At 39.4% G+C, this 13,899-nt stretch overlaps 2 protein-coding genes across 2 annotated transcripts; both read right to left on the reverse strand.

Annotated features, from left to right (window-relative positions):
- Positions 1-501: 501 nt before the first annotated feature.
- On the reverse strand, positions 502-2,533 carry LOC145096837 (cytochrome P450 CYP82D47-like). The gene is made up of 2 exons (XM_079034197.1): positions 1,570-2,533; positions 502-1,343 (listed from the first exon to the last, which is right to left on the reverse strand). Exons 1-2 carry the CDS (start codon positions 2,524-2,526, stop codon positions 711-713), a joined length of 1,590 nt encoding a protein of 529 aa, XP_078890323.1. The 5' UTR covers positions 2,527-2,533; the 3' UTR covers positions 502-710.
- Positions 2,534-10,872: 8,339 nt separating this feature from the next.
- LOC145096838 (cytochrome P450 CYP82D47-like) lies at positions 10,873-12,904 on the reverse strand. The gene is made up of 2 exons (XM_079034198.1): positions 11,941-12,904; positions 10,873-11,714 (listed from the first exon to the last, which is right to left on the reverse strand). The coding sequence occupies exons 1-2, from the start codon at positions 12,895-12,897 to the stop codon at positions 11,082-11,084; spliced, it is 1,590 nt and encodes a 529-aa protein (XP_078890324.1). The 5' UTR covers positions 12,898-12,904; the 3' UTR covers positions 10,873-11,081.
- Between the last annotated feature and the right edge of the window lie 995 nt (positions 12,905-13,899).

Genomic DNA, 13,899 nt, shown 5'->3' on the forward strand with positions numbered 1-13,899 from the left:
CCAACATTATACCTTAATATTGTTCATAATATAAGTTATTAGAAGTTTAGAACACAATAACTTGTTGGCTGCTCAATTGCTCCGATCGCTAACACTTGTTGCCAACTTCGATTAAGAGGATTAGCAATATTTTCCAAGACGGCGATGGTTAGCGACTCACTCTGCACGTTTCTATCTGAGCAAAAGGGAATTTCGGTATCCAAGTAACTCAGTCGGTTTGGGCCTAGCTAGTAAAAAAAAAAAAATCAAAAAAGTTGAGGGTAGTTCTGGGCTTACTCTGGCCCCTATGTGGCTTGGCCATTGGGAATCTGCAGTGAAAATTGGGATCGGAGGCTAATATGTAGTAATGTTGACTTGTACCATTTTAAAATTGGTATAAAGCAACTATTATGCGTGCATGTTCGTGTAATTAAACAACAGAAAGTTAAGGAGGGAAAATTTTCACGCTAAGACTCTGGTATTATCGATGCTTAAAATGTAAACAAGGGATGGGTCTATATACAGAGCATACAAGCAGAAGAAACTAGAAACCATTGCATGAAATAATTAAAAACAAAGTATTATGACTAATAATTAGCAAGCTGTTGAAAAGATAGTAAGAAGACTTTCTGATTTTTCGGGATTGTCATGGAATCATTCTTCAATAAGACTAGAGTGTGGGCACATGGTTAGTGGCAGCAGGGCTTCGTAGATGATTTGAAGAAGAGGTATCATGCAGCAACAGGGTACATATCAAGGGATAAACGAGGCGCCAGAAGGACCTCAAGTGGGATTGCTTTGCTGATAGTCACTCCCGGGCTTTCACTCATATCAATGGGTTCATTCGATGGCTTTTTAAGCACAAATTGTTGTATTAAAGTAGCTAAAGTTATATGCAAAGACCGAAGAGCAAACGGAATAGCAGGGCATACTCTTCTACCACTACCGAAAGGAATCAATTCATAATTGTTTCCCCTGACATCAACATGTTTATGACTTGTCAAGAATCTTTCTGGCTGAAATTCTTCAGGATCTGACCATTTATTAGGATCATGTTGAATTTTCCAAAGATTAGTCAATAAACGTGTGCCTTTAGGGATTTTGTAGCCACCAATAATGCAATCCTCCATGGACTCATGAGGAAGGTTTAGAGGTCCAGGCGGGTATAAACGCAGTGTTTCTTTAACGATTGCGTCAAGGTAAACAAGGTTCTTCAAGTCCGACTCCTCTACTGCTCTCTTCCTTCCAACATGCTCATCCAATTCATCTTGGGCAGTTTTTAATACTCTTGGGTTGTTGAGCAACAAACATAAAGCCCATGTTAACGTTGCAGATGATGTGTCCAAGCCCGCAGCTAAAACAGTCTGCAAGTTTGAAGTCAAAACAAATTTCTTGTATTAGGTTTCAAGCAACATGCTGATAATTTTGTTTTTCGCACAACTTATATATCTTTGCCACTGAAAACTGTTGCAAATATTATAAAAAATGTGGAAGAAACTATAAAGGATTAACAAACTTTATTAATAGTAGTCGTATAGCTAGCATTGGTGATGTATAAAATGATGATGAGATAAAGATTATTAGGCTTACCAAACATGTAGCCTTGATTATGGTATCATGGTCAAAACCACGGAATTCCTCTGGGGAGGCACCTTCAAGAACGGAAATAAGAACATCCATGAAGACTTGGCTTCTTTCATGTTGCTGCGCATGCTTTTCCTCCGCTCTCACTCTCTTGTGATCCTCTAGCCATCCTGTAACAATTCCGTACATCTCTTCTCCTGTCATCTTCATTTTTTTCTCGTATCCTCCCAGGTCCAATGGCTTCAGATATGGAATAAAATCAGACACCACAAATGTGCCCAACAACACAAAGAATTTCCTTATCACTTTTTGAAATCGAACCCCTTCTTTGTCATCAGGTGAAAACCTTTTTCCTGAAACAACCCTGACGACAACATTTAATATCAAGTTCTGAAACCATTGTTTCATATCCACCATTACCATGTCGGAACTTCCACTCTCTTTATTCTTTACCCAAGCGTTATATATATCTTCCATGGATGCTTTAACCTCTGAAGCACGAAGAGGTCCAAGCATCTCCACACGTCGCTGAGAGAGAACCTCGAGAGTCATGATCTTGCGCACTTGTCGCCAGTAGTCCCCATAAGGAGCTAGAGCCAAAATGGCATAGTTATAGCCCATGTGTTCTACTGCCATTGACTTGGGTCGACTTGCAAACACCTTATCGTTTGTGGTAAAGCACTCTTTCGCCATCTCAGCGCTACTCACCACCAAAACATTGTGAACACCAAGCTTGATGGTGAAGATGGGGCCATATTTATCAGCCAATCCACCTAAGACCCTGTGAGGTAATTCAGGTCCACCAAGAAGGCCCAGGTGTCCGATTACCGGCCATCGGCCCTTTGCTTGAGGTGGTTCTGTGTTTTTCCCTCTCTTTCCTTTCAAGATTTGAAGCAGGAATTTTATTAGAATAGCAAAAAATATGGCTGCTACACTCGCTGAAAATGGGAGAAACAACTCCATGTTTTCTACGTCCAGAAGAAAAAATTATGAGGGTGATGATACATAGGTTTCATAATATATAGAGATGGAACTCCCTGGCTGCTAACGTTTTATATTATATTATATATATTTTCGAATTTAATGGTTCTGAATAATGTAAAAGTCAACAAAGTGGGCTGAGAAGTTTGTTGGATACAGTTGCCTTATTAAACTTAATGATCATTTAGCATAAACATATATTTAAGAGGGAATATAATTTAAGAATGACATATACATTTCATGGTCTTGTGCCAAAAAATGGTCGTGTGCCAAAAAAATTAAAGAATCTCTCTGTTGTTGAATTAGAAGTAGTTTGACCAAGTTAGATTTAGAGTAAATTATACGAATGGTCTCTATGGTTTGGGTAATTTGCTTGTTTGATCCCTAACTTATTTTTTTAAATTGGAAGATCCCTTCTGTTTGTTTTTGTTATATGTTTGGTCTCCGTCTTACCTAAAAAGTCTATTTCCCTTAATTATTTAAATTATTTAAATAAACACACCCACAAGCCATCCCCACCTCACCTTATCTTATCAAAAAAAAAAAGACTACTTTAATTTATTTAAAAAAGAGCATAATAGTCCCTTTTGCTAAGACAGAGACCAAACGCGTAACAAAAACAAACAGTAAGGACATTCCGATTAAAAAAAACAAGTTAGCGACCAAACACGCAAATTACCCCAAACCATAGGGAGGAAGACTGCGGGGTGGTCGTAACATTCAATGGGGAGGAAGATAGATTGGAGTGTTCTAAGATTGTGGGGGTGGCCCGTAGCATTAGTCGTTTCTTGAGTAGCTGTGAGGGTATCACAAATCTACGATTTGGCTTGTGGATTTCATCAGGGATTAGACCAGGGTAGGTCAGTATGTAGACCATAGGTAGGGATGTCAAAAACCCCCGTGGGGCCCCGCTCCCGTGGGACCCCGATCCCGTACGGGACTAAATTTTTAAAAAAACCGGGAGCGCAAGCGGGAGCGGGGGCAGAATTAAACTCCACTAATTTTCGGGACCGGGGTCGGGAGTTGGTATTTCCGTCCCGTACTCCCGCGGGGGGCCCGGTTGTACATTTATGTAAAAAATATATATTTAATATAAAATACATATACAAAATAGATTTTCTAATTTAAGGCTTAGATTAGGTTTCACTTTCCCGTTTCCAATTAACGGATATTGAAGAGGTAGTGAATTGATCATATCTTTTTTGATATTTAAGTATTTTATATTTGTAATATTGGATTTGTCATATTTTATACTTTTAAGATTGTTGGAATTGTCGTTTTGTAATGTTGGATTCGTAATGTTGGATTTTTAATTTTTTGGTTTCTAAAAGATTATGTTTTAAACTTTTAAAGTCATTAAAAATAGGATTTTTAGCCTAAACCAAAGTAGTTGTTTCGCAAAAAAACACGAATTTTAAGCCTATAAACTGGGGGAACGGGGGCGGGACCGGGGGCGATGGAGGGAACCGGGGGCTATGTAAACGGGGGAGCCGGAGGCGGGACTGGGAGCGGGGGTAACAACTGATTTCGGGGGCGGGAGCAGGGGCAACTATTCTGCTCCCGTTTGGTCCCGTTGACATCCCTAACCATAGGAATGCCACATCCTACTTAGGATTAAGGAAGTGGTGGGCCGTGTGCGGCTGGTTGTGATATAAGACTACAGATGGTCATGTAGCATTCACTTTTAGCATTGGATTTGGTGACGTCAGATGAGGCCTTCGCTCGAAAGTCGCATGGTATGATTGTGTGAGACTAATTATCTCCGCAATTGGTTGAAAATCCGGTGAATTGGTTATTTGTCAGGTAAGTTGCAACTAAGGAGGTCTCGGCTGCTTTTGGAAAGTAGCTAGGGTGAATCAAGTTGGGCCGAGACGTATTAGTGATTTAGCACTCAGGGTGGAGTCGCTTGTTATTTGGTAAGTCTGTTGAGTTACTTGCAGCTTGGATTAAATAATCTCAGTGTAATTGATTAGACCCTACTGTGTAGCCTTCATATGAGTCTAACTGTTGCAAGGACGAGTCTTCTACTCAAAGTATTATCTAAGCGTTCTATCAAGTAACAGTGTTCTGCAGCAATGAATGGTTAGTGATTCGTAGTGGGAGGTCAGTCAGGGAGGGAGACAAGGTTTCAAAACTTCGGATTTTAGACAAGGAGGTAAGAATTATTCCTTAGGGGTTAACTTTAGATATGTAAATATTTGTTCCTTCAGTCTATATTAGAGTTGTGGATGGGCTATCTGGGTTATCTGGTGCGGCTGGGTGTTATTAAGGAGAGATTTCGAGGACGAAATCTAAGTTGTGTGGGGGAGAGTTGTAACACTCGGTTTTAAAGCGCTTCATTCTTCAGCGCCATGACCCAAATCATCAGTTCTCATAAGGCTTCGGGCCTTGGGGGAAGAGAGAACTAGCTCTTTTTGTATGAGAGTATTATAGATTAAGTGATCTGAGTGTTCGATTATGTTTCATAGCCCAAGGGTATATCCGTGATTTGGAAATTCGGGTATTTATGAATTGTGGATTTTTTTCAAGAAGTCTTAAGGCAAGGATGGCTTGATAGAAGTGTATAGCTTCTCGTTACCATTTCGTGGATATAAAGAACGTTGAAAATGGACTTAGAACGAAGGAGTTATGGTCGATTGGAATTTAAGTGTTTTGGAGCTTGGTCGAGTACGCGGGGCGTACTCACCAAGTAAGCAGGGCGTATTGGTTGGATGGGTCGTGAATGCCTTCTAAGTACGTCAGGCGTACTTAGGGGTATGTGGGGTGTACACGCTTCAGATGGAAACCTAATTTATAGGGGTTTACTCCTATTTAAGCTTCTTTTATTCATTAAGCCTTGCCTCTTATTAGCCTCCATGCCTCCTCAACCCTAATCTTAACCCATAGCCACCATCTTGGAGTTCTTAAGATTTTGTGAGGAATCTTGGAGTGTTATTGTACATTTTGAAGACATTCGAGCTTGTTGCGGAATCATCACTTGGAGTGAAGCTTAGAGATCTAGAAGTTTTTCATTTTTTGCAACCTATTAAAGGTAAAATTCTTTAATGTTGTCATCTCTTTTGGGTGGATCTAGTTTGGAGTGGTTTGTGGCACATTGTGGTCACTTTAGTTTGGCTTTATGAGAATGAGTTTGCTTCAGGAGTTTGGTCCCTAGATCTGGACGTTTTAGATATCCCAAATACATAAAAATGGAATCGTGGGGGATAATATCTACCCATGCACGAGTTTTAGTACCTTTTTTGAAGTTATTAAGATAGGACTTGGATTTGGGACCCTTTGAGCCATGCAATAGCTCAATGTGAACAACTTTATGGATTAAGGCATGATTTGTAACAAGTTCGGAGTATTTGATGCTTTGGCTTAAGGCATTAAGACATTTTCTAAGTGGATTGTGAGCAGTGTGCATACGCGGGGCACACATCGTGGTACGTAGCGCGTACTTGGCCAACTCGGTGTACGCTGGGCGTACCAACTAACTACGTGGTGCGTACTCAGTCTGTTTTTGCTTTCTTGATTTGTTGACCTTTTGACTATTAACCATTGGCTAGAAGTTTGACTGGAGTAGACTAATGGATATTTTGGTCCTTTTAGGATATTAAGCCTTCTCGGATTAGTTCCATGATGGTTTTTGGGCCCAATATAGAAAATTCGGCCATGTGTTGGGCTTTGGGTGATTATTTTTGAATTTGGGATTTTCGACAAGTGGATTAGGCTTCGGCCTTGGGCCAAGTTCGGGCAAGGCTAAAAAGGTATTTTAGCCTAATTTGGACTCTTAGTGTTAGTCGGGGTCAAATTGTTAATTGGATGTTATTTTGTGATTGATAGCGCGAGGGATTTTAGCGGATCTGCAGCTAGAGATTTATCTATGGGTTTCAGCAACCTGAGGTGAGTGATGAGTCTCCTTATTGTATGTATGGTTCGAAAGCAACATTGTAGTCCAGTTGGCTTATGTTTTGTTAAACGACCAAGGGGTGGCCCTTGGCATTGTATGAAACACCAAGAGGTGGCTCTTGGCAAATATGTATGCATGACTAGGGTTCGGACCCTGACGGTTAAGTAGACTGTTAGTTAGGGAACGTATGCATTTTGTCTTTGTGGTGCTTTCATGGAAGACCAAGCGGTGGCTCTTGGCACATATCTGTAAGACCTAAGGTTATGGAACTGGCTTCACAAGGAAAGACCGTGATATGACTTGTGACATAATGGCAAGACTATGACTAGCACATACCATTCTTTATTGTATGTATGGTATGCGGTATTTTTGGGGAACTCACTAAGCGTTGTGCTTACGGTTTATTTATAGGTACTTCTGGTACTTCTGGCTCAAAAAGGAAGGGCCCGACTTGATTGCAAGGCATACACCCATGTTTTTTCGTGACCTTGTCATTTTGGAAATTGTATTCTGGTTGTTTTATTATGAAATACTTTTAAATGTTTGAATAAATGATAAATGGGCGTTTTGATTATATTAAAAATGAAATTTTTACCTGGAAATTTTGCGACGTTACAAGTTGGTATCAAAGGGATTCCGATCGTAACCTACCAATTTAATCGTCATTAATTTCATGTATAATTTCACCCAATTTAAATTTGTATTTCGTTATATAAATTTTTTTAATGATCCGAAGTTGTTCCCTCCAAAAATATTTCAAGCATTTATTTCTTACGCGTTCCTTTATCAAATTAAATTTTTTTTCCTTATATTCATAGTTTTTTTTGTGAGAATTACTTGAGAGGGTAACGTACTTTACCTTTTGGTCTTATTCGGTCACTAAATTATTTTTCATGTTTTATTAACCCTTAAACTTGTTGAAATGTTTACATTATACCATTATGACCGGTAATAGTGGGTTTCGCCGGTTTCAAACGTGGTTTCCCGCCAAGTATGATTTTCCGATAACCATCATTTGGTGTTGTTTCATAGGTTTAGATGTGCTCAACTCAAAAACCAGAAATTGGATGAACTCAAACAAGATAAGGACTCTGATGGTCTGCAATAAGACCAAAAATGTAATGTACTTGTATTCTTATGTGAACGATTTTTAGAAAACTTTTGGTTTGAACACAAATCTTTCAAGATCCAATCGTGGTTCATCAAAACCTATCTTAGATTTTTATGTTTTTATGGGTTTTAATGGTTGTTCATCAAAACCCATCTCTAAAACAAAACACATATCGGATGTGCTCATCGTTCTTGTCACCGAATAAAAAAAAATCAATGTTAGAATACGAACATATGAAAAACGATCATGAATCTGAAAAACGAACCAATAACTTTTTCAAACGTTCATCATGTGTGTAGAACCCAAAAATCCCTAAATCGATGGGTATGGATCTAAAAGGAAGCTAGAAATATGAAATGAATCTTCGAAATCTGAAGAGTTACAGCTCTGCCATCGATGAGCGAGATGAATAAGAAAGAGCATTTGAAAAAAAATCTCTTAAAATCCAAATGCGAACCATAGGTTTTAATGTTTGCAGATCGGAGCTTGGTTTTGTAGAAAAACAGAAGGAAGAAAAGGCGGTGTTCCGGAGAAGACGACGACACTCTGAAAAAGGTTTATCCGCTTGTTCCGACAAAGGTTTGCAAATCGGAGGCTACGATTTCTAAGCTCATTTTCGTGTGTTCATGTTCATGTTCATCTTCATTAGCATCGATTTTTCACACATGAATAGGAAGAACACAGAGTTGGGTGTGGTTTGTGAGTTCCTCCTCTCATTACAACTTCTGATGCTCCTCAGTCACCCATCCCAATCATTGCCCTCCCCTCAATAACCTCTGATACCTCCCACCCCATTCTCATCAACTCTCGACTTAGCATAGTCAAACCGATCCGATGAATAAACCTTAACACCATCACCCGTTCTCCTATTCTCAAAAATCCTACTCAAGTCCTTCGTGATCCAAATTTGAAATCTGGCATGCATGATGAATTTAAGGCGCTTATTAAAAGTAATATTTGGTTTCTCGTACCCCGACGAAATGGGGTCAATATTGTTCGTGCTATGTTGCTATATAAAGATAAATTTAATAATGATGACACTATTAGTAGGAACAAAGCTCGGCTTGTTGCAAACGGAAAGAGCCAATAACCAGGAATTGATTATGACGATAGTTTCAGCCCTGTTGTAAAGCCCGCAACCATCCGCACGGTTTTCAGTCTTTCCATATCCAGACATTGGCTTGTTCACCAACTTGATGTCAAGATTGCATTTCTACATGGTCACCTATCCAAGACTATCTATATGAATCAACTACTAGGATTCGCTAACCCCCAGAAATCAAATCATGTATGTCAACTCCAGAAGTCTCTCTATGGCCTCAAATAGGCTCCTCGCATTTTGTTTCAGCGTTTTGCCAACCTTGTCATACCCTTGGATTCGTTCATGGCAAGACAAATTCCTCATTATTTATTCTCAAACAGGGCAACGACACAACATATCTCCTTCTTATGTCAAAGACATCATTCTAACGGCTTCATCCACAACCCTCCTTCAGCGTATCTTTCATTAACTCAGCCTTGAAATTGTAATGACTCATCTGGGTGCCCTCAATTTCTTTCTGGGAATCTCTGTCTCTCGTATAGAAAAAGGCATGTTTCTCTCCCAGAAAAAATACGCCACCGACCTTCTCGACCATTCCAACATGTTTGGATGCAGCCCCTGTCGCACACTAATTGATATTTCTTCTAAGCTCAGTGTTGACGGTTCTCCAGTTTGGATGCAACCCCTGTCGCAATATCTAACGTTTACACGTCCCGACATTTCTTTACATTATCCTCACAGTACTCTCGACCATGGTTTACACATGTATGCCACTACAATATCAAAACTCTTAGCATATTCCGATGCTGACTGGGGAGGATGCCGAACCACTCGACATTCGACTTCTGGGTAGTGTGTCTTCCTCAGAGACAATCTTATTTCATGGTCGTCCAAGCGACAACACACCGTATCCCGATCTGGTGCCGCATCAGAGTATTGTGGCTTCGCCAATGCCGTTGCTGAGACATCTTGGCTTCACAATCTCCTTCAAGAGCTCCATTCGCCTCTCCAGTCCCCCACTTTTGTATATTGTGACAACATCAGTGCCCTCTACATGTCTGCAAATCCATTTCAACACCAACGAACCAAGCACATTGAACATGACATTCATTTTGGTCGTTACAAAGTGGCAATCTGCCACATCCGGGTTCTTCATGTTCCTTTCCAATACCAGTATGCAAAAATCTTCATTAAGGGTCTCCCATTTCCCTTATTTTTTGAGTTTCGATCCAATTTGAGTATTGGAGAACCTCCCCCTCAAACTGTGGGGGCATATTGGCATGTTTATATATTTGTATTGTTATGTATCTCGACCCTTTTAGGGCTCAGCCCATTCTTGTATTTGTATCCTATATATTTATGTAAAATTAATCAATAGTTTTCATGGGAAAGTATACTAGTTTTAATTTTATAAATGCTAGATGTTGTTAGTAATTAATAAAAAATAAACATTGTTTCTTATTATAAACATAGAAACTAAACATAAAAACAAACAGAGAAGTCGAGGTTGTGTTCATAAACAGAAAAACAACATGAAAAATGGCAAAAAAACAAACATTGTCACTTTCTTCTTTCATTTACTTCAATAAAACAAATACTCACTTTCTCCTTTGATTTAGTGCAATAAAACAAAGGGATGGGGCTGCTACATCTTTTCTCCAAAAGTTGATGGGATTAGTTTAATATTAATAAGAAAATTGGCGTCCAACAAAACAAACAAAGAAGTGATATTAATTTAATATTTATCAGTGGGGACAGGGGACATATCCTAAATAAACACAACCAACATTATACCTTAATATTGTTCATAATATAAGTTATTAGAAGTTTAGAACACAATAACTTGTTGGCTGCTCAATTGCTCCGATCGCTAACACTTGTTGCCAACTTCGATTAAGAGGATTAGCAATATTTTCCAAGACGGCGATGGTTAGCGACTCACTCTGCACGTTTCTATCTGAGCAAAAGGGAATTTCGGTATCCAAGTAACTCAGTCGGTTTGGGCCTAGCTAGTAAAAAAAAAAAAATCAAAAAAGTTGAGGGTAGTTCTGGGCTTACTCTGGCCCCTATGTGGCTTGGCCATTGGGAATCTGCAGTGAAAATTGGGATCGGAGGCTAATATGTAGTAATGTTGACTTGTACCATTTTAAAATTGGTATAAAGCAACTATTATGCGTGCATGTTCGTGTAATTAAACAACAGAAAGTTAAGGAGGGAAAATTTTCACGCTAAGACTCTGGTATTATCGATGCTTAAAATGTAAACAAGGGATGGGTCTATATACAGAGCATACAAGCAGAAGAAACTAGAAACCATTGCATGAAATAATTAAAAACAAAGTATTATGACTAATAATTAGCAAGCTGTTGAAAAGATAGTAAGAAGACTTTCTGATTTTTCGGGATTGTCATGGAATCATTCTTCAATAAGACTAGAGTGTGGGCACATGGTTAGTGGCAGCAGGGCTTCGTAGATGATTTGAAGAAGAGGTATCATGCAGCAACAGGGTACATATCAAGGGATAAACGAGGCGCCAGAAGGACCTCAAGTGGGATTGCTTTGCTGATAGTCACTCCCGGGCTTTCACTCATATCAATGGGTTCATTCGATGGCTTTTTAAGCACAAATTGTTGTATTAAAGTAGCTAAAGTTATATGCAAAGACCGAAGAGCAAACGGAATAGCAGGGCATACTCTTCTACCACTACCGAAAGGAATCAATTCATAATTGTTTCCCCTGACATCAACATGTTTATGACTTGTCAAGAATCTTTCTGGCTGAAATTCTTCAGGATCTGACCATTTATTAGGATCATGTTGAATTTTCCAAAGATTAGTCAATAAACGTGTGCCTTTAGGGATTTTGTAGCCACCAATAATGCAATCCTCCATGGACTCATGAGGAAGGTTTAGAGGTCCAGGCGGGTATAAACGCAGTGTTTCTTTAACGATTGCGTCAAGGTAAACAAGGTTCTTCAAGTCCGACTCCTCTACTGCTCTCTTCCTTCCAACATGCTCATCCAATTCATCTTGGGCAGTTTTTAATACTCTTGGGTTGTTGAGCAACAAACATAAAGCCCATGTTAACGTTGCAGATGATGTGTCCAAGCCCGCAGCTAAAACAGTCTGCAAGTTTGAAGTCAAAACAAATTTCTTGTATTAGGTTTCAAGCAACATGCTGATAATTTTGTTTTTCGCACAACTTATATATCTTTGCCACTGAAAACTGTTGCAAATATTATAAAAAATGTGGAAGAAACTATAAAGGATTAACAAACTTTATTAATAGTAGTCGTATAGCTAGCATTGGTGATGTATAAAATGATGATGAGATAAAGATTATTAGGCTTACCAAACATGTAGCCTTGATTATGGTATCATGGTCAAAACCACGGAATTCCTCTGGGGAGGCACCTTCAAGAACGGAAATAAGAACATCCATGAAGACTTGGCTTCTTTCATGTTGCTGCGCATGCTTTTCCTCCGCTCTCACTCTCTTGTGATCCTCTAGCCATCCTGTAACAATTCCGTACATCTCTTCTCCTGTCATCTTCATTTTTTTCTCGTATCCTCCCAGGTCCAATGGCTTCAGATATGGAATAAAATCAGACACCACAAATGTGCCCAACAACACAAAGAATTTCCTTATCACTTTTTGAAATCGAACCCCTTCTTTGTCATCAGGTGAAAACCTTTTTCCTGAAACAACCCTGACGACAACATTTAATATCAAGTTCTGAAACCATTGTTTCATATCCACCATTACCATGTCGGAACTTCCACTCTCTTTATTCTTTACCCAAGCGTTATATATATCTTCCATGGATGCTTTAACCTCTGAAGCACGAAGAGGTCCAAGCATCTCCACACGTCGCTGAGAGAGAACCTCGAGAGTCATGATCTTGCGCACTTGTCGCCAGTAGTCCCCATAAGGAGCTAGAGCCAAAATGGCATAGTTATAGCCCATGTGTTCTACTGCCATTGACTTGGGTCGACTTGCAAACACCTTATCGTTTGTGGTAAAGCACTCTTTCGCCATCTCAGCGCTACTCACCACCAAAACATTGTGAACACCAAGCTTGATGGTGAAGATGGGGCCATATTTATCAGCCAATCCACCTAAGACCCTGTGAGGTAATTCAGGTCCACCAAGAAGGCCCAGGTGTCCGATTACCGGCCATCGGCCCTTTGCTTGAGGTGGTTCTGTGTTTTTCCCTCTCTTTCCTTTCAAGATTTGAAGCAGGAATTTTATTAGAATAGCAAAAAATATGGCTGCTACACTCGCTGAAAATGGGAGAAACAACTCCATGTTTTCTACGTCCAGAAGAAAAAATTATGAGGGTGATGATACATAGGTTTCATAATATATAGAGATGGAACTCCCTGGCTGCTAACGTTTTATATTATATTATATATATTTTCGAATTTAATGGTTCTGAATAATGTAAAAGTCAACAAAGTGGGCTGAGAAGTTTGTTGGATACAGTTGCCTTATTAAACTTAATGATCATTTAGCATAAACATATATTTAAGAGGGAATATAATTTAAGAATGACATATACATTTCATGGTCTTGTGCCAAAAAATGGTCGTGTGCCAAAAAAATTAAAGAATCTCTCTGTTGTTGAATTAGAAGTAGTTTGACCAAGTTAGATTTAGAGTAAATTATACGAATGGTCTCTATGGTTTGGGTAATTTGCTTGTTTGATCCCTAACTTATTTTTTTAAATTGGAAGATCCCTTCTGTTTGTTTTTGTTATATGTTTGGTCTCCGTCTTACCTAAAAAGTCTATTTCCCTTAATTATTTAAATTATTTAAATAAACACACCCACAAGCCATCCCCACCTCACCTTATCTTATCAAAAAAAAAAAGACTACTTTAATTTATTTAAAAAAGAGCATAATAGTCCCTTTTGCTAAGACAGAGACCAAACGCGTAACAAAAACAAACAGTAAGGACATTCCGATTAAAAAAAACAAGTTAGCGACCAAACACGCAAATTACCCCAAACCATAGGGAGGAAGACTGCGGGGTGGTCGTAACATTCAATGGGGAGGAAGATAGATTGGAGTGTTCTAAGATTGTGGGGGTGGCCCGTAGCATTAGTCGTTTCTTGAGTAGCTGTGAGGGTATCACAAATCTACGATTTGGCTTGTGGATTTCATCAGGGATTAGACCAGGGTAGGTCAGTATGTAGACCATAGGTAGGGATGTCAAAAACCCCCGTGGGGCCCCGCTCCCGTGGGACCCCGATCCCGTACGGGACTAAATTTTTAAAAAAACCGGGAGCGCAAGCGGGAGCGGGGGCA

Source organism: Lactuca serriola, chromosome 4 (genome assembly GCF_051521515.1).
Source record: "Lactuca serriola cultivar US96UC23 chromosome 4, Lser_US96UC23_V15, whole genome shotgun sequence".
Lineage (NCBI taxonomy): Eukaryota > Viridiplantae > Streptophyta > Magnoliopsida > Asterales > Asteraceae > Lactuca > Lactuca serriola.

What these genes read in the sequence shown, in the direction of transcription:
- LOC145096837 (XM_079034197.1), bottom strand. Translation starts at nt 2,526, where the DNA reads ATGGAGTTGTTTCTCCCATTTTCAGCGAGTGTAGCAGCCATATTTTTT. An exon ending in TAATCAAGGCTACATGTTTG is followed by an intron (nt 1,344 to 1,569) that starts GTAAGCCTAATA and finishes TCAAACTTGCAG; the next exon opens with ACTGTTTTAGCTGCGGGCTT.
- LOC145096838 (XM_079034198.1), bottom strand. Translation starts at nt 12,897, where the DNA reads ATGGAGTTGTTTCTCCCATTTTCAGCGAGTGTAGCAGCCATATTTTTT. An exon ending in TAATCAAGGCTACATGTTTG is followed by an intron (nt 11,715 to 11,940) that starts GTAAGCCTAATA and finishes TCAAACTTGCAG; the next exon opens with ACTGTTTTAGCTGCGGGCTT.